This window comes from Cebus imitator, unplaced genomic scaffold, assembly GCF_001604975.1.
Source record: "Cebus imitator isolate Cc_AM_T3 unplaced genomic scaffold, Cebus_imitator-1.0 Scaffold86, whole genome shotgun sequence".
NCBI classification, from domain to species: Eukaryota; Metazoa; Chordata; class Mammalia; order Primates; family Cebidae; genus Cebus; species Cebus imitator.
Genome location: NW_016107401.1, coordinates 6,708,549 through 6,734,829, shown reverse-complemented (window position 1 = coordinate 6,734,829; position 26,281 = coordinate 6,708,549). Strand labels below are relative to the sequence as shown.

General features: G+C 44.5%; 1 protein-coding gene across 1 annotated transcript in view; it reads left to right on the top strand.

Annotated features, from left to right (window-relative positions):
• The window catches only part of SLIT3 (slit guidance ligand 3), a 544,627-nt gene that overhangs the window by 358,878 nt on the left and 159,468 nt on the right, over nt 1–26,281 (top strand). The window contains exon 5 of the mRNA XM_017534462.2: nt 8,188–8,259. Coding sequence (XP_017389951.2) covers nt 8,188–8,259 — 72 coding nt within the window. The remainder of the gene's footprint in view (nt 1–8,187; nt 8,260–26,281) is intronic.

Below are 26,281 nucleotides of genomic sequence, written 5' to 3'. Positions count from 1 at the left end.
GTACAAAAAGCGTGTGAGTCTGAACTGCTGCCCTTAGTTCAGAAAGACTTTTTTGAGTATCTTATATAATAGATATGTTGGTCTGGGCTGGAAGAAGAAGGGATAAAGAGATAGGTTCAAATCACAGAAGGGTCTAAGTTAGATGAACAGGAATGTTTTCTTTAAAATTTCATACGAAATCCATCTCAGGTCACGTAACTTCAGCACTGAAAGAGAGCTTGGAGATGACGAAAGAAGAATTCCTAAATTTAATATTACTTGTTTTAAAGCAAATAAAATTAAGCAATGCCACAAATACATTTTCAGAGCACACACATTTCATTAATACACAAAAATTCCTTTTGGACTCTTATTATCTGCCTTTTACAACTGGGACTCTGGGCATGGATGTGAATCACTTAGTTTGCAGTTACAAATTATATAAGCCCTAGTCTTCCATTTTTATAAGAAAAAAAAAATGGGTAGCAAATAAGAGCCTTCAAAGGGTTAGTTAGTATGGGCTGGAAATGTGAATAAATTCAAGGAAGCCTTAGTAAATTTTCTGGATGAGCCTTCTATGTGATTATTTTAAAGGGAAACAAAGATCTCTCGAGGCCAAGGCTGAAGGAGTTGATGTGGCTTCAGTGCACTGTCAGGGAGCGCTCGCCAGGATGGGCTGGTTCATGGCCTGACCCAGAGTGGGGATGCTTGCAATCTTGTATTTGAATGAAAAGTAACATCTCACCTGGGTGCCAGCCTCTTATCCGGGAAGAAATACCTCAGCTCTGGCTCCTGCTTCTTGGTCATAGTCACGCAGCAGGAATCGTTTAATCTTTAGAGCCCAATGGGAAAATTTTCTGAAACCCCCACAGGGATGAAAAGAAAAAAACTCTGCCTCACTACAGTTTGTGCTGGGTGATTTAGAAAAACAGAGTAAAAAACAGAAATGTGGGAGATAACTTTTCATGCCCGTTAACAAAAGCACATTTCAATCTTCCCAGTTTCTCACTCCTTCCTCCCTCCTGCGCCTCTGCCGGGGAGGAACCACAGATGGTTATCGCTCAAGAGTGTAACTAGGGAAACCATAAACCTGCCCCAGTCACTATGGAGACAGCCATGTATTTGTCCAGCCTCTGAGTATTCATGACATCAGCAAGTCCGGCGAGTTAAACACTGGTACTTCTTACAAAGAAATTCTAATTCCCAATGAGGAAGGCAGAGAATACAAGGCCCAACGTTTCAGTGACTTTCAAGGCTCCCCCCAGCCTTACTGTGGGTGCGTTTGCCACGGGACAGCCCGTTTTACAGAAGCTGCAGTGAGGAGCCTTTTAGAGCCGAGAGAACTGAAAGCTGGGTTTGCGAGTCAACAGACATTTTAAGGTTTAGGGAAATGGTTGAGGGAATGATATGCCAAGAATAAATCTATTTTCAACTGAGTCAGCCCCATGAGGTGTAACAGGGTAAGCAGCCATCGCAGTTTGCCTGGAATTGATTTGTTTCCCAGGATTAGACACAGAAGTTTCAATGGTAAAACAGGGAAAGTCTCAGGCAAAGCTTGGGGAGTGGGTCCACCTAGAGAGACAACCCTTTGGCCCTAACGTGGGGATGACTGTAGATCCGAGGTGAGCCTCGAAGTGTGACAGTACATTTTGCAAACAGTAACCAAACTTCCATGGTCCCTTGGTCTAAAAGTTGCTGGAAAACAAATGATACCCTCTCACTGTGAATATGGGATGTTTGTGTTTGATTTGCTTTGGATTTGTTTTGTTATTGTTGTTCTTTTATTTATCTAGAAATGCCAGAAATTTGTTTTAAATTTAAACTCGCCAAAATTAAATGGGATCTCTGCTTGTCCCATAACTATCTTCAATGCTAAATTGGTTTGCAGGGATTTCCCCCCTGCATTTTTCATCACAAATTCATTTGCCAAATGCCCAACATGCAGGAAACTATGTAAACACAGAAGTGGAGTTATTGATATTTCCCAGTGATGTGTAAAACACCTCTTTATTCTCCAAGGCCTGGTGTGCCTCTTTGTGGTTAATCCATCATCGCTGTTTGCATTATTGCAGAGCTTGCTTTCAGGAGCATCTACTGGAGTGGATGCAGTTATTCTCCTGCTGAGAAGTTGCATCTGCTGAACGGCATTATGATCTATACAAAATAAAAGGTGTTAGGTCAGCTATATGGCAAAGTATGCATAACGACATTTGTTGAAACAGACTTGTTCAATTTCCAACTAAGTTCTAAGCAGGCTATTCTGATCAGAGAGCTTCATTAACCTGGGACTTTACAAAGTAGATTTGGTTGGTTGAAGTCTTTGGAATGCTAACAATTATCTAAATATCTCTGTAAATATAACTGGCTGTACCACATTAAATGTCAGAGGTCAACAATTGCTTTACCAGTTATATATGTTTGTATTTACATGTATACAGCATTACATGTAACTACATTTGTAGGAAAAATGGGCATAAAGTTGTCAGTTTTATAGACAGGGGTCTTTGTGGATAGTTAAATAATTCATGGATCAGTAAACATATCTATATGCATGTATTCTAGGGTCTGGTGGGCAAGAGTACAAAATGAGCAAAATGGTAGATTCACCTCCTTTTGCTCATTTGAGATGTAGTTTTAATGTAGAATTACGGTAGTCCTCTAATGATGAGAAGCAGTGGCAATTCATTAGCAGATTGTGGCTTAGATCAAGTGTTCGATTTGTCTAAAGAAGTGTAACCAGTACTCAGTTATATAAAGTATGTGCATTTCTTTTGAAGATAATTTTTTTCCTTTTGTCAGTTAAAATAACCTTGAGCTTTATTTTTTTCAAAGACCCCAGCTAGCAGCAGACAAATGCTTCTATAATTTGTTCTCCTATAATGATTTTTTAGAATGTTAAACTGTCATAAAAAAACAACCTTCAAAAGCGCTTCTAGATTTCTTATTTTCTGCTTAAAGGACAATTGGATAATAGTGAGGAAAGAAATAGCATGTCAAGGCTGCTTCACATTTTGTCTTCTGCCTTGTTCCATGAAAGCAGGGATTCCCCCGTTTTCTTTTTACGGTTGCAACATTCTATTTCTCCTCAATCTAGAAAAAGAACATCTTGAAAATGTACAAGGATGAGCATATACATATATAATCAAAAACAAATTCAACTTATTATAGTCTAGGTTTTTAAATTCTCTTAAACCTTTCAGTATAATTAAGACGTAAAAACCACAGGTGGCAACCTTCTTCCAAATATTTTCAAAGGATGTCTTATACTTTATTCTATATCCTGAGTACCTAATACAGTGTGAACATCTAATAGTACTATGTTACTCTTGTGGGCTAATTCCTTGTTGGAGTTCATGACTGTTGACTTGCTTGGGGTATCTAGTAAGTCTTCCCTTTTGTGAATTTCATACAGAAATCCCTGCAATTATTTGGCACATTTGGGATGGATAACTTTATTCAGAAATTAGCAATCTGTTAAACTCTAAAGGGTGCTGAGCCTTAGCTACTTCTCCCATTTAGCATGAGGAGGAACACGAACAGAATGCCTAGAGCAGAATGCTGCGGCTGGATTTGGGGACCCTGGAGGGACAGTGCCCTCAGGCTAAGTTTAACCATCCACGTGATGAGATACTGGGCCCCCAGCACATCTGGATGAGGAGTGAACAACTGGATAGGTATCCCCTGGTGTGCAGGCCTTGCATGTAGATAACTAGTTTGGAATTCTACTTTTCTTCCAGATACCCAAAGCCTATTTCTGGAGATAACTATTTTCAAGATATTCTTCATGGGGACTCAAATGCATCATTGAAGTCCTGAATTTAAAAAAAAAAATTCTTTCTTTTTCTTTTCATTCTTTATCTCTTTCTTCCTTTTATTGGTTATTGTTGGGATATAGCTAGATTACTTTTTAAATTGTAGCCAGTTTTTTAACCCTTTTTAAAGGATTTAGATATGCTGCTTTAATTTTTGAAGCACAAAAATATTTCTAATCCTGCTTCAATTACGAAATTTCACATTGTAATTGAAAGAGATGAACTGTGATACTAGGAGTATATTATGCTTACTAATGGGAATTCTTACAAAAGTGTTATCTCCCAGTCTGCTGTTTGTGGAGATTATTTTAAGTCCTCACTCACGCTGGCTTTCCTTTCTGCCTTGTTTATATTCTCAGAGTATAAAAATACAGTAGTCAGAAAGCGGCTCTCGGGGAGTCTGCATTTAGTGCTTGTCAGAGGAATCCTCTCTAAATGGACTCTGATATCATTTTAGCACTCATATTGTTTGCCGAAATTCGAGCTTCCTGGAGAAATTAGAGCAGTTAATTTAATATCATGAAACATTTTGGGGCTTCTTGGCTTATTCAGAGACAGTGGAGTATAAATCAAATTGAGTATTCTGTGTTAAGTAGAGGACAGTAAAAGTGGTCTCCAAAACAGTAGCCAGCCTTCCCGCCATCTATTGCCTTCCCGTTCCCCGTCTTCATCCTGGACCCATAGAAATCTTGTTTTATTCCAAGTCTTCTTCCCAAGGGCTCCCTGGTAGAGGTCTGTGTCTCAGAAAGACAAGGAAGCAGGGAAGGTTCTTAGCCATGTACGGGCACAGCAGGAGTGCTCAGTCCTTATTCACTATTGTTACTAGAAGGGCCACAGTTGTGACAATATGGCTCAGTGTTCCATACAGCTTGGGCTTAGCCCTGACACCTTTCCCTAGAGGTATTCATTCTGCAATCATTGGTGACCATCTGTGAAGTGGCTAGCACTGTGCTGGGCACTGAGGTAAATGATGTTGTGTGATAAGAAGCAAATAGTCAGCAGCTGTGGGAAATACACTTCTTATGCCCAGGAAAAATTGAAAGAGAGCTGGGTCCTCCAACTGCTGAGTTCTCTCTGTGCGCATTTCCAAAGTCTTTTTTGCAGATGCCTCCCGAGTGATGGTGTGCATGTTGCAGGGTAGGTAATGGTCTTTGTTGATTTGTTTTTGAGAGGGCCTTTGAACGAGACCTTTCAAAGGCACGATATGGACCTTTGACCTGAGAGCTTAGAATACACATCAGCGGCCTCCGGTCACATCAACCCCGAGAAGCAAACTGCAAAGTCAAATGTTTTGGCCTCAGCTTCAGAAGGGTCTCTGTGTGTTTAGTAACGCTCCACTCCACCATCCTCAAAGAAATGTGGGGCTTGTGTTTATTTCGCCTCCCTTCTCCTGTGCGTCAGGACTAACTTTTATGTCACTGAGGTGTCATTCTGCAAAGAAAAAGAAGCCCATCTGAACCAAGTGTGTATTTACTTTCTTTTAGAGACCTAGTGTATTTGCATGAAATATCAGGAATGCTCATGGATGATTAATTGGACTTTTTACAAATACGCTGATGCTGGGTGCCGTGGAGATATAAGCTCTGGGAAGTGGAGTAACTGCTGTGGTTTTTGTTTACTTTATGGGACCCCCATAGGTGTTATACCCTTGCAGACCCTGGTAATGAATGGGGCATCTTGAAAATGGCTCCTTGACCATCACGGCTGGATACCATGTCTGTTTCATTTATCTGTAGTTAGAACAAAAGAAGACAATCTCAGTTATAATAAACGTCTTCTAGAAAAGCACACTTACGCATAAATATTTTAAATGTTGGTGGTTTGTGTTTTAAAATAGTCTATAAAACACACCCACGGAGATGCTTATGATAAAGTTCAGTTTTCTCCATTGCAAATAAACTAGATGTCAACTTGTGCCACCTACTGAAAATATTTAAACATCATGTGATTAGTAACATATTAGATGTCTCTGCTTGTAGCCTGAAAATGATCAGAGCCCTCTTGAAGACTCTTGTCGCCACTTCAGTTTGCGGAGTAGCAGGACTGTGATGGGATATTGAGTAAGGTGTGTTTTGTCTTTTTAAAAAATCTTTTGGTGATCTTTCCTCGCCACATGCTTTTTAATTCTCTTTCTGCCACTTTGGTTTTTTTCTCGTCTTTCTGTGGCATTCTCTTTTTTCCTGCAGATTCCATTCTTTCCATGTAAAATTCTGTACATTTAGAGGCTCCTGTTTGATTTCTGGTGCTCTCAAAAAGAAAAGGAATAGAAAACACTTCACAAATCCAGTAAATAAATAATATACTAATAGCAGGGACCTCTATAAAATGTCTGCACGAAAACTGATGCACCACAAACTGCCATCTCTACACACCCCGGACTTCCCAATGTGATGATTTAGATCCTTCTCTGCTTAGGCAGGTGGTGCCATTTTGCCGAATTCAGCATGTTCATTGAACAGTTTCTTGGACCCAAAAGCCAACTCCACTGCATTTCTGCTTGGTAAGGTTTGGTGGCCTTGGCGTGGGGCAGGGGTTGTTGATTCATTAGCCTTTAAGCTGATGATAAATCTAGAAGCTGGGCAGCAGGACTAGACTGCCTTCATAGAACCTCTGCAGAGAATCAGCGGTCCCGACACTGCAAGAAATCTATGAAAAAGAGGCTCAGCAAACTCATGTGAAGAAAGGCTCTAGAAGAATTAGGGACAGAGAGTACGCGGTGAGACTCCGTGTGAGTGGGTGTCAGCTAGAACTTAGAACGCTAGATACAGAACTCGCCAGCCGAAAATGTGCTTCTGCTTCTCGAGATGCCCGTGGATTGTTTATGTTTGTAATTGTAAATATCTAAATCTTCTATCATGAGCATTTATTGAGATGATGTGTTAATAATTGCCCACAATATCGTGACAGAGCCTGTCTGTTGTAACCCACAGCATCACTCTCATTGTGCTTCATTTGTGTGCATTTACACAATTCTACATCTGTATACTTTTCCAAAGATAATAGAATTTTAATTATAATTCTACCTTCCTTCGGTGGAAAATAAAGCCCTGGGACAGGGTTCCCAGAGGTATCTTTGACACGTCTTTTGTGAAGAGTTGTCTTGAGTTTAGGACAAGTTACAAGTGAAAATTCCAACACCAGGAAATCCCTCCACCTGGGAAGTGGAGAAAATTCAGAAAGCCTAGGGGCTCTTTAGTACACCCACACTTCTTCCCACCTGCCCCGCAGCCCCAAAGACCATGGTGTGCCCCGCGAACAAAGTACCACAATCTGGTGTCAAAAACTCGTTCCTGTGTAACACCTTTTTTGTTGTTTTTTAAGGGTTTTTTTTTTTAGGAATAAAATGGGTTATGTATATATGATATTTAAGTTGGGGTGTGATTATGGTTAATATCCCGACTTACACATCATATATATATTTTGATTTAGAAAAAAAAAAAGGCATCTATGTATTATCCCTCAACTGAAATAGCTCAGTCTCCAACTAGAATGTGTATTAGTCAAGGCATCTTTTTAAAAGAAATTATTTTCATGCTCACAGGATGAAAAGGGAACTAAAAGGGAGTCCTGAATTAGGTGTATTTAATTCTCCCCAATTTAACTCGAAGTGGCACATCTTTAAGGCAATAACAATATTCCCTTTTCCCCCCTTCGTGAACGCTTCCATCAATGAATTTCTTTAATGCTGATGATGGTTGGTGCAGTTTGAGGGAATCTGTATTTAGTCAGAAAATGCTTCAATAGAATGACCTACCAGATGGGCCCCGTAACAATGCACAGAGGAATCAAACCACCACAGACATTTGGTGCTTAGAATAATAAAAAGACTATAAAATTAGATTAGTTGAGTCTAATTTGGAATTGGTATATTCCCCATGCACCCTTGCCGCTCTTGGGCAGATAAAGCCTTGAGATTTAGCACTGTGTCAGAGCAGAACACTGCAACTTCCAGTAAAAGGGAGACGAGGGAACGGGAGAGAGGAAGAAAGCATTCTGGGAGGTCGCGGAGGGCAGAGCAGTGACCTCCAATGATTTACAGGCCTTTAGCTTAATGAAATTGTTTCAGTGACATGACGGTAAGAGCTCGTAATGGATTGGATGCCCTAATGTAATGAAATTACTCCCTTCTGCCTAAAAAAAAAAAAAAAAAAAAAATGCGCAATTAATATTTACTGAGACCTGACAGCCTTTTGGTGCGCTCGTCTGTGTAGTTCCCTCAGACAGTCAGAGAGGAGAGACGGAGCAGCGTGGCAGACAGGCTGGCTCTGCACGAGCTCCTGGCGGGGACAAGCAGCGCCTGCAAGGGGGTGGAGGGACAGGCGCTCGGGTGGCCCGGGCCGCCGGCCCCTCACGCTGCCTCCGCTCAGCCTTCACGCTCTCCCCTGCTTTTCCACAGGCAACTGGACAACAACCACATCAGCTGCATTGAAGATGGAGCCTTCCGAGCGCTGCGCGATTTGGAGATCCTGTGAGTTGATTTTGCGATCGCTGCCTTGTGTGTGCGTGCGTGTGTGTGTGTGTGTGTGTGTGTGTGTGTGGTGTCTGCGTGGGGAGGAGAGAAGGGGAGTGTGTACAGAAGGGTCTGTGTGGATGCATTTCTGGTGTTCTGCTGCAGTGCTATTAAAATTGGGAACCAGGAGATCCCTCCGGCTCACCTTGGCCAAAGTGTTTGCAAGCAGCCAAGTGTGATTTCTCACCTCCCACAAACTGGGGTTCCTGCTAATTAAGTCTCAATTGAGTCTTTCTCCCCCAGTGCTCCCGCAGTATTTGTGGCTGGGAGAGACAGATGGGCTAGAGCAGGACCCCCGCCTCCCCACTGCCACGAGCCTGCCAGAGCATCAGGGACACTGTGTTTGAGTACCGGGATACCGGGAGGAGACAGGGTCCGGGGCTGGGGCCAGAGAGAGAGGGGTTAGTGCCAGGAGGTCAGCTGGAATTACCTGAATCAGAAAGGGACCTTGGCACAGGGCAGGGGAATACCACATAGCCTGGGAAAGCCCAGTCATTGCTATTGCTCCTGGTATCTCATCTCAGGCATCAATTCAAACTTTAAACAGTAATTGACCTTAAAGGGGCCAGGAGCGGTGAGGGGTAATGGGGGGAGATGAGAGGAGGCAGCCCCTTCCCCATAATCCCACCCTTCCACCTTGTCTAGAAAGAATGTGTAGCTGCTTTTCTGAGTTCTGGATTTTCAAATGAGTCTAACTAAGAAAATCTGACTCCCAGGAGGAAAGTCAGCTGGGAGTCATCTTGGGGCCATTCAAACTAAAGTTGAATTGTGTAAGAAAACATTTCGGTTATTCTCACCATAGCTACACTTCAAGCTGTCCCTGATTTAGAGAAACCTAGAGAGGAAGGCAGTACGGCACAGAAGAACTTGTGTCACTTGTGGTTGAGTCCGGATTCTGCCACTGATTAGTCGTGTGACCTTGGACAAGTCTTTTCAGCTCTGCAAGCCTCAGTTTTCTCATTTGTAAAATGAAAGGGTTGGTTGCTCCGTCTTGGGAGTGACTTCCCCTTTCCAAATTCTGTAGCTGCTTGGTTCTAAAAATAATTCTGAGGTATGATTCTAGCCAGTGACTGCTGGCAGAGCAGGGATTCTCGAGCATCTTCCTAAAAATAAAAAACTACACAGTCGCAGGTTACCTATCTCTGATTGCAGAAGAATGAATGAATGCCAAATAAATAAGTGAGTGAATATTCTAAAGCATTCTTTTGTATGTGAAGGAAAGAGTGAAAGGTCTTCCTTCCCCTTCCTCTTCACCTGGCCCCGCAGACAGTAGCAACGGGTTGGAGAGAGCCTCTCCACGTTGTTTGAGAGGAAGGTGATTCCAAGAGGAATCACGGGAAATAAAAGGGAATGCTGATGCTGCAAGCCGCTTGACATCCGATGAACGCTGAGAATTCCCAGTCCAGAAAAGACAGGACCCACAGCCAGGGAGGTCAGGTTGTCATTTCTGAGATAGATTGTCTCTTCTCACCCAAACTCTGACCCCCGGAACTGGCAACAAATGCCTGTCTGCAAGAGAGAGGATGCCAGCCCAAATTTAGTAACCTAGGACTCCTCTTATCGGGAGGCTGAGGCTGAGAAGGGTAGGCAGGATTTTCCCTGCCTGCAAAATAGCATTTGTAGAAAGGGCTGCTCGGAGCACATCACCTTTTTCCTCCCTTGACAGAGAGAATGAGAAAGATAAGAACATTCCTTGGGAAGAGACCAGGAAATGGAAGTCACCAGCTGCCACAAAACAGCTGTGACAACCTGACAGCCCTCATGTTCATTCTCTGAGCTAGGAATGGTGTTGTCTCACCTTACCAGGAAGGCGGTCTGAGAGAGAAGAGCGGGCTTTGCAGCCTGTCACACCTGGGTGGGGCTTGGGTCAAGTGTCTTAACCTCTCTGAGTCTGTCTCCTCAACTTTTAAAAACAGTGTATGTACTACATCAGAGGGGCTCTCAAAGCACCATCCCTTCTACTCTTCTAACTTCTGCCGCTATACACCCTCACCCCCATCAAGCCTTTGCCCATGACAGATTTAGACAGCTCTCCTCTACTCAGATACCAGAAAAAAAAATTGGTATCCAGATGCACCAGGTGTCTCCGAGTTGAAGCTTTAAAAACCTGTGACTGAAAGAAAAAAAAAAAGTTCTCATTCCCTATGATTGCAAAGAGCCCATAGGATCTGATTAGTTTATCTTCTCAATTCCAAACAAAGCCAGATCAATAGCTTTGTTTTAAAGACACTCTCATTTGGCTTCACATGGCTAAGTACTTAAAATTAATCATAATCAGTTATTCCGTGGGTTTTTAATTTCCAGCAGAGGCACATGGCTTTGAAACCATCCATCTTAATGGTGAGCCATTCCGAAATTGGCTGGAGCTGACATCTCCATTTAAAGGACCTCCCCTCCCCACCCCTAGACCTTCCAAATCTCATCCACACATTGACATTTTATAATGCTTCTCTGTAATCACAATTTAGACACCATAAAGAATCTTGGCAATGAAATAATAAATAGGAACTCAGTGACAGTATCACACATTAGCTTGATAAATTTCACAGAGTGAAAGAGGAGAGTTCAAAACATCCTGTCCCCAGAAAGAGCATTCTAAAATATCTAAAGCTTAAAAGTCTACAAATTAAGAAGACAAAATGTGGCTGGGCGCGGTGGCTCACGCCTATAATCCCAGCACTTTGGGAGGCCGAGGCGGGTGGATCACAAGGTCAAGAGATCGAGACCATCCTGGTCAACAACGTGAAACCCCGTCTCTACTAAAAATACAAAAATTAGCCGGGTGTGGTGGCGTGCGCCTGTAGTCCCAGCTACTCAGGAGGCTGAGACAGGAGAATTGCTTGAACCCAGGAGGCAGAGGTTGCAGTAAGCTGAGATTGCGCCATTGCACTCCAGCCTGGGTAACAAGAGCAAAACTTCGTCTCAAAAAAAAAAAAAAAGAAGACAAAATGTAATGGTTTGATGGTTCGGGTGTGGTTTCTCTGACATTAGGCAGCATGAAGTAAAAATCAAGGAAAGACACATTGGTTGTCCCAGAAATCTCTCAAATTAACTTAAGGGAAGTTTATGGATGTCAATTGCTAGTAGAAATATTTCACATGCAATAACCCTGTTATTCCATCCTTTCTGTGGATGGAAATACCATAAAACTTCTTTCCATCCAGGCTGAGGTCAGTTTCACCAGTTACATTGAATGAGAACTTCAGAGGTGAGCCCGAGAGGGAACCACTGACTATGGGGAGAAATGAACTGGTACAAGGTTGGGAAAGACTGAAATCTACCACTTCAACCTCATTTTTGACTCATTCCCAATGGGGGATGCCCAGCACAGAGTATGGTGGACAGGAAAAGGAGCCATCCCCTCCCCTTTCCAGGAAGTAAGAAGAAAAGCATAGAATGGGGGGTGAAACTTCTCATGCCTTCCATGCCACTACAGGGGAGGAATAATGAGGAAAATAAAAATAACTAGCAGTTACTCAAGCCCAGCGATACAACCAGTGCTTTTACACGTGCTAGCTCTTGCCATTCTCACAATCGCTCAGTAGAGCTACTGTTACCATCACCCTGCTTTTACAAAAAAAAGTAGCCCATCTCAGAGAAGCCAAGTAACTGCTTACCTAATTAGCAGCAGAGCCTGTGTGATTAACCATTCTACCAAGCTGCCTTTTGGATGCATGTTGCCAAAGCTGTCATGGTGTTTGGCTGCCCTGAGGCATGGCGGGTGTGTGCTGCAGGGTGGTATGAACTGGCCTCCAAGAACTGATCAAGGCAAACTAGCAATGACTCACAATCCTGCTGGGGAGAAGGTCGGAGCCTTTCACAGGCTTGTGAAATTGGCCCTGTCATTCCTTTTACCCAGTTCACGGGTGCTCACAAAGTTGAAGGTAAATCAAACTTGCAGGCGAAAGGAACTCGTCCTGCTTTTTCACTGTTATACTTGTAGTCCCAGAGATGATGTATTCCCACTCATGGCCATTGCCATCGACTTTGGCACTCGACCGTTTGGGAGCTCTGCTTTCCAGACCTGTCTCCCCGCTAAGGAAAATACAGCGTCAGCTTTGTGGCATTTAAGGTTCTTAATTGTGGGACTGAGCCTCTGTGAGTCAGACCCCCTTCTGTTACTCAGCTCGTTGTCCTTTAACTTCCACCTGTTCTATGCTTTTGGCAATTCGCATACAGCACTAGGTTTTCTCCAAGTAAGTCGTGTTTATACTGCGGTTGAATATGCCAAGACTGAATTCCCAGCTCTGCGTGGTCAGGAAGCACTGTGGTGGTGCTCTGAGCCATGGGTGTCTAGCTCATACCAGCCAGGCTGAGGATGGCCAGGCATTTCACCAGGTGAAGTGGCACCTCCATGCCCAACATGCCATCATCGTTCAGAAAAAAAGTGCTTAACTCTAATGGAAGAAAAGTAGAGGCAAATTAAATAAAAATGAGAAAACCTCATTAACAAAATATGCTGTCCTTAATTGTTTTTCAGTTGTGTTATAGGAGAATAAAAAATACTTTTGGACATTGTCTCTTGACTAAAGGTAGCAAGTCAGAAGTTCAATAAATATACATTGTCAAAAAATGCCAGACCACAGATAACAGAAACACATCCTGAAAATACGCTCATCTGCCAGTGATTGGTCTGCCCTTGCGAAGTCACTGGTGCCAGCTAAATGGCATAGAGATACCGCAGGTCTGTAGATAACCAGCGTGTGCTGTTTTGAAGCCCTTACTCGCATTTATGTCATTTGCCAATTTTGGAAATTCAGTGACATTATTATAGGCTGGCGCTGGTAGGACCTTAGGTGTCTCCAGGATGACCTCTCATTGTCCAGATTAAGACACAGAGACAAAGCACTGGAGAGAGGCCTGTCCCTCCTGGCCTCCTGCATGCTGAGCACCTTGCCTGGCTCACCCTAGGCCTGGCCCTGGCTGGGAGACTTTCCTGAGGTCAGCAGCAAGTTGATGGTAGCAGGGGAATTTGAACCTGGGACTCCAGACTCCTGACCTGTGTTTCTGTCCATAGTGGACACCTCCGTGTAATTAGGTTGTTCATAAGAGACCCTCTGGTAAGATTAAGGATCCCAAGCACAGGTCATCCTTTCAAAGCCACCATTAAGTTTTGGGTATTATTTAGGAGATTGGAGGGGGGCAAACGTTTGTCTGTGACAGAATCAAGGGATGATCTGGCTTTTAGCTCTCTTTAAACCAGAGGCTCTGAACCAGACCACAGAGCATATTGCTCCCAAAAATGAGGGTGGTTTTTTTTTTTTTTTTTTTGCCCTGTGGAATGTTTTTCAAAAATTGAAAACAGGATTTCATATTTAAAAATTGAGATATCTTACATGAGCCGGCATTTCTGCATTGCAGTCAGCTGTGGCTGGGGGGCACCTGCCCTCCTCGGATGAGGCGTGTCGTCCCCACTCTGCCACTGACCCCTTCCTGTTTATATTAACTCCAGCCCATGTGGACCCTGTGCTGACCCATCCAAGAAGTAAGGACACGCTGTGTACCCAGCACAGTGCCGGGTGCTGGGTACAGTTAAGCTTGACATGAGCAGGTGCTTGACGGACTGAGCTCCATTGGCCGGAGCCCACCAGCATGGTAGAGTGGGCACACAGAGAGAGCTTAATGACATGGAGTCCAGGACACCCAAACCTGAGCAAGGACACCCCAGAGGCAATCACGAATCCCTCACGTCTCACCTTCTGAGAAGCTCTTCTCAAGGGTTAAACTAGCCTCCACATTGCCTTTGATGTTACAGCAGTTGTACAAGAGGCGACTGAGCCCCCACTGAGCCCATGTTTAGAGAGGAGAGATTCAAGAGTTAAAGCAGTAGCAGAATTAACCAGACTTTTAGAGTAGTTCTAATTCACTCATATCCCGGTGGGTTCAACGTGGCCTGATGCAGAACCCCACAGGTAGACGCAGACGAGCTTATGGGGAAAAGGTCCTTCTCTGATACGAGAAGAAGGCAGTGAAAATAAATTGCCAGCAGTCCTGAAACCCAGGTCAGGGTGTGCTCACTCTCCTAGAGCGGGGTTGGTGTCCTGGGCAGCTGGCTCGGTACACCAGTAGATCCAGGGCCTGGGGTGCAAGACCCAGGGCAGGCTGTGGCGGCGCTTGTGATGAAGCGGTGGAGCTGGAGTCATGTCTTGTTTTTCACCCTCATCGGCATAAACCCAATTACAATTGCTGTTAGGACGTTCAAGCACAGTGTTGCCCAGTTCTGAAAACCCAGCGTTTAATGCAAGTGGCAGTGTCTTGGCCACTTCAGCTGAGCTTCCTCTGGATACAAAGCCAGATGTTAATTATTATTAATGAATAATAATAATGATGTAATGATACATAGTACAATGGTACAGTCATTATTAGTGTGGTTATATGATTATTGTTATAGCCTCCTTGTTTGAGCACCTACCATTTTTGAGAGTCTACTTCTATTTTTGAGCATCTTCAGTCACCGTGATAAGTAAGTAGAATGAGGCATCTCAATTAAATCCTCACCACAACTTGATGAGGCACATCCTAGTAATCGCCTCATTTTACCAGTCAGGAAACTGATGCTTAGAAAAGCTGACTGGCTTGCCGAGAGTCACGCCACCAAGTACAAGGAGCCTACTTTTTTAGAACTCGGATCTAGTTCTGCCTGATATCTTAGACCCTGCCCTAACTGCTCGGCTACAAATAAAATAAAATAAAAATTAGAAGCATCTACCAGAACATGCATACCACAGAAACAATTATATGCACTAGTGAGATTATTATCTATAGTGAGTGACCAGAATAATTCAGAAACCATAGTTACGGAAACACTCACTCATAGGGTGCTTAGATCTAAATTTGTGACCTCAGCTTAACCAGCATCAGATCCAGTTCCACAAAACTGCCCCAGACATGAAGGTAGAGAGCCACCATTGAGCTTGGAGGGGTTAGAGTCCTCTCATAGAACTAGCTTCCAGTTCATCTTTACCAAACTAGGTGGTTCGGGGTTCATTTCCTTATTGAAAAATGGAAACTGTAATACCCAACCCTGAGAATAGCTGTGTGGGTTAAAAGAGATATCGTTGGTGTGTGCCTAGCAAATAGCAGGCTCCCAGTCAGGGCGCTCATAATAAGTAAAGTTTGTAAATACTTCTGTGATGTTTCACTGCCTTATATCTTCACCTCACCCACACCTGGCATGTACTAGGTGGTCAGTTAAAGTATGTGGAACCAAATAGAGTTGAAATTAATATTAACTGAAGCCCATACCACCAGTCTCTAGACTGTTATGGCTCGTCCCTGAATAGAACTAAGATGTGGTTGTCCTGGAATTATTCTAAATGTTGAACAATGTAGTATTTTACTGAACCAGTGCCCTTTTCACATTACCTTTGATTTTGCATTTCTCTGGCTACACGGTGATTTTTCTTTTTCATCTGAATAAGGAGGAGAATTGGAGCTACAGTGAAAATTGGTGTGTTACAATAAAGACCAGACTCATTTTTATTTATTTATAAAATGTTTCACCTGAGTTTCTCTGGGTTACAAACATTTTATCAGGCTGTTTAGTCATGACATAGTTTTGAATATAGCACTGTCATTGCTTAATGAAAGTCTTAAAATATCTCCAGATATTCTTTTTCATTTGGCACTGTGCTGTAAATTGTGATACGTTCATGCAATCGGTATTAAAATTTCACTTTGTAGAAGGCATCTGTAACTTCCATTCAGCCCCCGGAATACTAGGAAAGGAACCGGGTTTTCCGTAAATGCTCTCATGCCACTCAACACACACCTCCTTCATAGCCCTCCAGACTCCAAGTTCGATGACAGTCATACTCTTCAAGTGACCACCTTGGTTTTTAAAACCCCAGCTTAAGAAAAAAATAAAAACGACTTTGAAATCTAAAAAATTTTTCCCAGTTAAATAAGTAGCACTTTCATCTTGAAAGTACCTAGAATATGAGGGAAACTCGATTTCTAGTTGATTTCACTTTCCCGTTAACCAAAAGCTAGTTTCGCCTCTGATGTTGAAAATGTATTGGTGTACATCCCTGGGTTAAGAGGATATGGGGAAGATAATTGAGTTGTTTTGGATCAGTGAAAGATCTTGAATCAACAAACCTCCTGTTAACTTCTCCTGTGAGTAGGTGGGGTCAGGCCATGGTGGCCTTGCTGTTCCTAGGGACCACGGATTCCAGCTCTGCACTGGAATTCAGACTTGACAAACTTCGTTTGGGAGCAGTCTTTTGAGATGCTTTGTCCCACCTAGAACAAAATGGAAAAATAGTTCTGCATCTGTGAGGAGATTCCAGAGACATTTCTTTTAAAGGCGAGATATGGAGGCTGGGGGAAATGCCGCAGAGCAGCCACGTGCCTCCGGTGGTCAGTTCACGCCCAAGACAGGGCCTCTGCACTGATTTGCAAAGGCGCCCGGCACTGACAGCCTCTGCCCGTTCACCGTCCCCTCAGCTCTCAGCAGGGGCTTTGGTGACCAGTATTTGAGCATGTTTAGTGAATATCTTGCCTCTAGATCAGCACTCATCCCATGACACTCATGGACCTCCATGCCAGGGAGCCTTGTCCCTCCTAACAGTCAAACCCGCCTGCCACGGCCACTGCTATTCCCATCAGGGATACCAAGCTTGGACAACTCAGCTTACCTGTGGCCAAGAGTCCAGTTTTCTATAGACCTGAGTCTTGAAAGCCAAGATCCTATAAGCTCTCACAGGAAGTTGGCCCCCTCCTACCCATTGGCTTAATGGAAGGAAGGATGATGTGGAGAAGGTGATGGAGACACAGGACTAAGAAGAATTGGAGCCACATTCCTACTTTTCCATGAGGTTTCATTTTCTGTCCTTGAAGGTATTAAAAAGTAAGGGATGGGCCGGGTGAGGTGGTTCACACCTGTAATCCCAGTGCCAAGGCAGGAGGATTGCTTGAGCCCAGGAGCTTGAGACCAGCCTAGGCAACATAGCAAGACCTCACCTCTACACAAACAAAAACAAAAACAAGAACAAAATTTATTTTGAGATGGAGTCTTTCCCTGTAGCCGAAGCTGGAGTGCAGTGGTGCAATATCGGCCCACTGGAGCCTCCGCCTTCCGAGTTCAAGCGATTCTTCTGCCTCAGCCTCCCGAGTAGCTGGGATTACAGGTGCCCACCACGACACCTGGCTAATTTTTTTGTAGTTTTAGTAAAGTGGAGTTTCACCATGTTGACCAGGCTAGTCTTGAACTCCTGACCTCAAGTGATCTGCCCACCTTGGCCTCTCAAAGTGCTAGGATTACAGGCATGAGTCACCGCACCCAGCAACAAAAATAAATAAAATAAAAAATAAATTGAAGTAAGGGATGGTGACATGAAGGAGGGATGAAGGAAATAATAATTCCATTTCTCCAAGGTCACATTTGGATTCTTCAATTTCATTGTCAAAAAGCTCTAGAGAGTCCATTTTCTTTTGACTTATAACTAAATCGGAGGACTCCAACTGCTGGCCCATGGGCTGAATGAAACCAACAGATGTGGGATTTCATGTTTTTCTTTAATTTTTGTGATCCTTCCAACGTTTACAAATAATTAGAATTTGTTGCCAACGTTTAAAACTCAGGCAATTTTATGTAAAAGTTTATAATTCAACTTCCAATGGATATCTAGAAGCTTTGCCAACCCTGGGCCCGCCTGTGGCTAGGATCTCACCAGCAGCACCATCTGATAGAACTTTCTGTGATACGGGAAGTATTGCATCTCGGTGTTATCCAGGATGGAAGCCCCTGGCCACACGTGACTCTTGAGCACTTGACGTGCATCTTACCCAACTGAGAAACCAAATTTTTAAATTTTTATTTAATTTTAATTGATTCCAATGTGCATTGCCACATGTAGCTCATGGTTACGTTATTGGACAGTGCAAGTTTTGAACTTAGTGTGGGTGGGTACCCTGTCTGGACAGGCCATACTCTCTGCGAATCACCATAGCTCCCACCAGGCCTGCTTCCCTGTCCAGCGATAAACCTCGCCAGCCATTTCACATCTATTAACAATGTTTAAATAATGTCTTTTCTAACAGTAAATCTTTGAAATATCTGCCACCCCCCTCACCTCCACCTCCACTTTTTTTTTTTCCTTTTTTTTTTGAGACAGAGTCTTACTGTGTCACCCAGGCTGGAGTGTGGTAGCACAATCTTGGCTCACTGCAACCTCTGCCTCCTGGGTTCAAGTGATTCTCCTGCCTCAGCCTCCCAAGTAGCTGGGATTACAGCTGCATACCACCATGCCTAGCTAAGTATTTTTAGTAGAGACGGGGTTTCACCATGTTGGACTCCCATGGTCTCGAACTCCTGACCTCAAGTGATCTGCCCACCTCGGCCTCCCAAAGTGCCAGGATTACAGGTGTGAGCCACCATGCCTGGCCCTTTCTCCATCTAAATTTAAACATCTGGGTCTTATACTCACAAAAGACCCATTTTTATCAAAACCCAGGAGTGTGATCCGTACAACTGTGGCCCACCAAAACAAAACCCTCTCTGTGTCAATTTATTTCCCATCTTCATTATTTGCTTCTTACAACCTTGCAAAATGAATTCCACAAAGTCAACTAGGTAAGAAAATCACTCCCCTGTCTGAGCCCCTCCTGTCTCCATAGGTATGGCAGAGATGCGGCAGCCGGTTGGGGAAGCAAGCCCATTAACCCCACGGAAGCTGAGCCAGGTATCTGCATAAAGATAGAAAGGAAAAGAGCAGACCCTGCATAACTGTTTTCACATGCTGCCCAGTGGGGGCTAGTTGTGACTTTCAGAGTTTGCCCAGATGTCCTGTCTCTGTGCAGAGCTGGGCAGATCTGGGCACCCATGACCACTTCTACTAATGTCTGGAAAATGATTCCCAATCCTGAAATGCAATTTTAGAGCCAGCACCAACCCAACTGGAATTAGAGTGAAATTCTAGGCTAGAAAGACCCCGGAAGTCAACTGGTTCCACCACTTCATTTTAAAAGAAAGAAACTCCCCCACAAAGGTTCAATGGCTTGCCCACAGCCACAGGAAAAATTCATGGAAGAACCAGGCCAGAAAGCAGGTTTTTTGGCTCTTTCTCCAGTTCTCTTTATTGCTGTCTGCTTGCCCCTATGTTAGCAGACAGGAAAGAAAAGTAAGTGAAGCCAGCCTTCATGTCCTGTTCTTGCAATCACCTCTTAATCTCCAGCATTTTGACAGAGGGAATGTTTTGCATTCAGCATGGGGACAACACCCTCCCTAGGGCCTTCCAGGCCTTTGTCCACTGCTTGGGAAATGACCACTCTAGTGCCCCAATAGATTGTCCAGTCAGAGGGCAGTCTGGAAGAGATGAGATTCCACATCATTGATCCCTGGCTACCAGGGATGACCAGAAACTCATCGAGCAAGCACTGGAGTCCCCTGCCCATTGCTGAGCTCAAACAGCCCAAGCTGTAAATTGCACTCAGCTCCCTGGAAGAATCCCTCCCTTGCAAATATCAGAGAATAAAAAGTAGGACCTCTCTGGCATCTCAGCCCCGAAACAGCCTCATGCACCCGGTGCAGCTTTTTTTTAACAGCTTTAAAGTGGCTCATTCCAAATGTCTACAAAAAAATAGCCTATGTATTTGGCCACAGAACTAATGGGCAGCATGCAAAAACCAAACAAGAGCTCACCTGCCTGATGGAAAACAGTCCTACTTTTAGAAACAAACTTATTCAGGGCTCTTTGTCCCCAAGTAATAATGGTTGTAGGGGGAGAAACACTGAATAATTTAAAATCATTTAAATATAATTCATCACTGGTGGCTGCCCTTGGGGAGCTGCAGTATAGAAGGAAGTCTTCAACCACATTTCAGCATAATAACATTGATGCACTTTGATTTTCTTACTATATTTTTCCGATTTAAATTATGGAATTAATTTGTTTGGTTCAGAGACCAAAAACTGGCACCTGCAAGCCAGATCCAGCCCCCAGGTGTTTCATTTGTGGGTTTTGATACTCAAGGTGATTGAGGTGCCAATATTAAAAAACCAGGAGACCTCATATGAAAATTCTAGACGTCTGGCTTTCTCTTTAAAAATAAAACAAGGGGAAAACTGGTGACGCTGCACCCCCATTCCAGCGTAGCACAATCTCTTGAAACAAGAAGTGACGATCCCATTTAGTAAGGCTGTGTTTACGACAGTCCCCAGGCAGCTCACTCACTTACATGACTTCCACGACAAGCCTCGCTCCTGTAGGCGATTGTGTTTGTACTCCGGGATTAGCCCAGAAGGCTGTTCAGAGTGGAAATTTATTTGTTTCAAAAGATGCCAAAAACATGACCATTCATGCTTTGAAATTCACCAACCCATTCAGTAAACAGTGAGCCGCCCAACGTGCCAAACACTGAGCCAGGCTCTGGCTATGAAACTGCATGAAACAGACATGCTCTCTGTCCTCGCCCAGTGTACACATTCGTAGATATTTTCAAAATGTCCCTCTTCTTCCTGTCTTACTGGGCTAGGCACCAAATGCAGCTGAGGTAGAAATTGTCTGTTTCTTCCCTTTTCATCTGCAAACTCACCTGTCCAGTAATGTAAGTTGGAGGTCACTCTTGTATCTGTGGACATGTTGGCAATTTCCTGGTTTCTAAGTCAAGACTCTCCGTGGTCCCGGGCTGTAGATGATGAAACAGAATTGGGAGGCCAAGGCCATCTCATTCACATGGTCATTTAAAGTACATTTTAAAATCAACTCCATCATTGGAAGGCAGTTGAGCCATTCGGAATCACTGCTAGGCAGTATCTGTGATCATCTCAAAAAATGAGTAAGCAGTTCTTCAGAGTCACGGGACCCCAAACGCGGGATCTGATTGAGTAGTGGTGGGATTTGAGGACTTATCTTTCTCTTTTGATCTTCCACTTTTAACATTTTTAGGAGGCATTATTTTTCTTTGAACGCTGAGGCTCTGCCGAGTGGATGGAGACGAATTTCTGCCTGTCATAATATGAATATATAATAAAAGAAGAACGAAAGACAAGCCCTTTTGTTAAGGAATCTGTATTATCAAAGGCCCAAATTGGCAGCTGATTGTTTTTATTTATTTCTGTAGGTTTTACATGACACCTGGAGACCATTTAAAATGTTACTTGGCGGTGAGAGCTGTGTGTTTAAAAATAACGCTCACCCCGTGCCAAATCACTTTAGAGTCGGGTACAAATATTGAGACAAAAACCCCAGCTGTTATTGCTTTGGCTGCTAATTTGAGGTGTCAAATGAGAGCTCGACTGCTATACGTCAGTGAATAAGGCCCCTTGTGAGATCATTATGTTTTCTAACAGTTGAGAGTAATGGACTAATCAGTGCAGCATCAGTTGTTTTCATTATATGCCCACACAATGGTTATGAGCTTTAATTTAAACGGTCCGCAGGGAGATCAAGGAACTCAGTAATATGCAGCACCCAGGATAGTCCAGGAGAGCAGGTAATGCGAAAGGGGTGGCTTCCCACCCTTGTCTCGCATCTCCCTCCACTCTCCCCCACCCCCCCAGTCTCTCTTATTCCTCCGCCTTATATGCCCTTGGAGGCCCATTGCCCACTCCAAACAGGCAAAAGAGAAGCTTTGCTTAAGGAGCAGCAGATCCTTTCTATTCTTTAAGGTATTCTTAAAAACTTCAATCAACCCATCCAGCAGTAAGGGCCACTAGGCTAGCCAAACCTTGACCTGAGACAGCTTTGAGACCTAGCTGGTCCCTCTCCTACGTTGCCTCTCCTACCTCCCTCGCTGTCTGTACGGAGCTCTCCCTGATCCTTGGACAGGAGGAGGGTTGTCTAATGCTGTTGCCTTGGAGCAGCCTCAGGGGTGAGGCCAACACCATGGTCCCTGCCACTTCAGGGACCAGGAAATGATGGGTCCCCCACAAACTCATGTGATTCGCCTCCACTTTGGAAAAATGTGGAAGCTGAAAAGGTGACATCTGTCTCTCTGAAGACAATCCTGTAAGAGACAGTTTTGTGTAATGATTTAAAATATAGGTCTTGGTATCACACCCCAGGGCTTTATTGGCTCCGCAACTCTAGCTGTGTGATCTGGGCAGAGTTTCTGTCATTTCCTGGGCTTCCAAATGGAAGTAACAATAGCATCTCAGGAGTGCTGGGAGAATTAAATGAGATAATGTATGAAAACCACTCAGCCTAGTGCTGGGAATTAGTAAACACTTCACCAATAGTATCAGCATTATTTCTGCTATTATTATGAACATCATAGATACCTTTATTGGATGATGTTGGCACGCTTACTTCAAAGCAATATCCTTGATTAGTCTAGCTCATTAGAGGAAAGTAATGCATTCATAGGAGAACCTACACCATCCTGCTTAGGTTTTCTCTAAGGATGCTTTATTGCATCCTTCTTATTCCTAGTTTCTGGAGCTTCCTAGAGCCCCCAGGCACATTACAGCAGGGTGCAGCTGGATGAGAAAGGCAAGTTCAACGTGGAGAGCAGGGAAACAGTAAAGGGAGCTTCATTTAAAAATGATAGGGTACTTAGGAGGAGGTGCTGAGGGCAGAGGCCCTGGGCTGAGAGGGAGGCTTAGGGTTGCCTCTTTGAGAGAGTGGAATTGAGCGTTCAGTGTGTGCTCTCCTGGGGCCGAGTCCACAAAGAGAAGCCATCCATGAAGATGCTAGCAGAGCTGAGTCACCCAATAGTGCTCACACTCGTAGAACCTCAGACAGTGTTTTAGGGCCTGGTCATCATCAGCAGGCCCTGATTCTTGGTCCCATGGTGGCTGCCAATCAGCAGCTGCCCAGCAAGCTGAGAAGAGCATCTTGCTTTGACCTATGAGCCAGAGAGGAGAGCAGGCACATAAAGGATAGTCCCAGGGACCTGTGGTGTCCCCAGTTTCATTCCTCTTGCCCTGCCTGAACCAAACAAGTGGGAGGGCCAGCAGTGAGGCCCGCCTGAAGCTCGCATACTGCCAGAACCTGTCTGTGCACATCGTCCCCTGCCAGCGGCTTAGGTATTTCTCACTGGGTCCAGCCACGGTACTTCCATACTCAGCTGCTCTTCAGGAAAGGCATCCGGTACCGTGGCTGTATCCACCACTGTGAATTCATTATAGGCACTAGTAGAGATCATGCTTTCTTCAGGCTTAGCATGCTGGTCATTGGACACCCATATTTGTTAGTATAACTCAGGGTATCTCTCAGCCTCCTTTATTAAATAGACATCCTGTCATCATGGTGGTTGATGACTCACCAAGAATCTCCTCCTTGGGGGCCATTAAGGAGGAAACCACCTTGATTATCTGGACTTAGGGAGAAGTCTACCTGCCTTGAGACAGGACATGAGTGGGCCAGTCCGCCAAGAGGGTCTACTGGACCCAAGGAGTCTGGATCCTCACCTATGTGGACAGGAAGAGGAGGGACTCCAAGAATACCCCCAGAAAGGTTGGCACACTGAGAGGCTACAGTGGCACTTACTGCAGATGCCTGGTTTTGCAATTATGTGATACATGTTCACAGATAATATTGTTGCATTAGAGCCAATTACATGGTGTTATGGACACACAACACGCAGATTACACCCAGAGCCAGGAAGGCACAGAATGATAAAGCGATGGCCTAATCGGAGGAGACAGAGGGAAATGTCAGCCTTATTAAGGTAGCCAGGGTGGGTTGGCTGCAGCTGGACATGGCTCCTGCAGATCAAAGATGGCTATCTTGAGGGACGCAGTGGAGAACCCCACATTGGCACTTGGAAGGGAACAATGGAAGCCAGGGGCAGAAGCCAAGTTGGAGCTCTCCAAGGGTGGTTACAGTCATCTCCGTTGAGGACTATCATTTCAGAGCTTGGGCTTCTTCCTAAGTGGGAAATACCATGCCTGCCACCAAAGAGGCTTTCGGTCCCAGTTGCCACAAAAGAGCATCCTGTACAATGCCCTCTACACTCAAGTAAAGGCTCTATTCTTAGCTTTCCCCCCCATTCAATGGTTTTCCAACATGAGCTTGCACGAGACTCCTCTGGAGGGCTCATTAAACACACAAGGCTGAGACCCACCCCAGGGTTCCTGATTCAGGAGCAGTGTGAGCATCTGCATTTCTAACACATTACCAGGGTGATGGTCCTTGTCTAGAGGCCACATTTTTTTTTCTTTTTTCTTGAGACAGGATCTCACTCCGTCACCCAGGCTGAATGCAATGGCATGATCCTGGCTCACTGCAACCTTGACCTACCAGGCTCAAGTGATCCTCACACCTCAGCCCTGAAGTAGCTGGGACTGTAGGTGCCCACCACCACACCCAGGTCTCTTCTGTTTTCTAGAGATAGGGTCTCCCTCTGTGGCCCAGGCTGGTCTCAAACTCCTAGGCTCAAGCAGTCTTCCTGCTGTGGCCTCACAAAGTACTTGGATTATAGGCATGAGCCACTGCACCCAGTCTGGGGACCACATTTTGAGAACCACTGCCCAAGTTCCTTCCATGTTCAACCCAAGGTGGCTTCACGTGTCCTATCTCTTGAGCAGGGCCTTCTCCTAGGATCCAGTTCCATCATGGCATTGCAGGTTCCAGAAACAGTGGGACTGATCTTCCAAGGTAGGAGTGAGACTGCCTGCTTTTGAATCCCAGTTCTGCTTGCCACTTGGGATTTCCTGAAAATGTTTTTTGTGGTTTTTAAGTTGTAAATGCCTCTGACCGAAACCCCCTCTTCTTACCAAGCCGTTATTTGCCTTGTATAGCATATCACATTTAATCACCTACAAAGGCAGGGGCAGGATGGTTCAGTTCTAGAGCAACCAAGGGCCAACAGAATTTCTGTAAAAATCCAGATAGAAAATATTTTAGGCTTTGCAAGCCATATGATCTGTGTCTTAACTACTCAGCTACTATAGTGCAAAAGCAGATAGACAATACAGAAGTGAATAGGTAAAACCATTTTTACAAAAACAGGCACCATTGGATGGGATTTGGCTTGTGGGCAGTTGTTTGCCAACTCCTGGAGCTGTCCATTATGTGAATCTTCATGTATTCATCACTCCTGGGGATCCCTTGTCCTACCCTAGTATTGAGCTAATAGCCCCCCAAAGATGTCCGTGACCCCATCCCAGAAATCTATGGATGTTGCCTTACATGGCAAAAGGAACTTAGCACATGGAACAACATTCAGGCTCCTGAGATGGGGGGTTGTCCTGGATCGTTCAGATAGGTTCTAAGGGTACTCACAAGGGACTTGTAAGAAAAAGGCCCCAGTGAGTGGAGATCACAGTGAGTGGCGGGAGATGTGACAACAGAAGCAAGAGGCATCAATGGCTGTTTAGAGCTGTGTTCAAGTATATTTTAAAAAAAAATTCTTAAGTAACAAAAAGAAGCAAGAGCAGGGAAGCAACCACAAGCCAAGGACATGGATGGCCTCTACAAGTGCAAAACGCAAGGCAACGAATTCTCCCTGGAAGCCCCTGAAAGAAATGCAGCCCTGGAAACCTATTTTAGACTTCGGACTGCAAAACTCTAAGAGAATACATGTGTGGTGCTTTAAGCCACCAGACTCATGGTAATCTGTTAAAGCAGCAATAGGAAACGAACACAGGCCTCATTTCTGGACTGAGTCTTGCTTGGATATAAGTCTTGGCACCACCACTCGCTTCGTTCATGAAATGGAGGTGATATCAAAAGGCCTTGCCTCATGGGGTAATGGAAGGAGTTAAATGAAACGACGCAGGCCGGGCACAGTGGCTCACGCCTGTAATCCCAGCACTTTGGGAGGTCAAGGTGGGCAGACCACCTGAGGTTGGGAGTTCAAGACCAGCCTGGCCAACGTGGTGAAACCCCATCTCTGCTAAAAAATACAAAAATTAGCCAGGTGTGGTAGTGGGGGCCTGTAACCTCAGCTACTAAGAAGGCTGAGGCAGGGAAAATTGCCTGAACCCAGGAGGTGGAAGTTGCAGTGAGCCGAGATCACACCACTGCACTCCAGCCTGGGCAACACAGTGAGACTCCATCTTGGGGAAAAAAAATAGAAAGAAATGAAATGC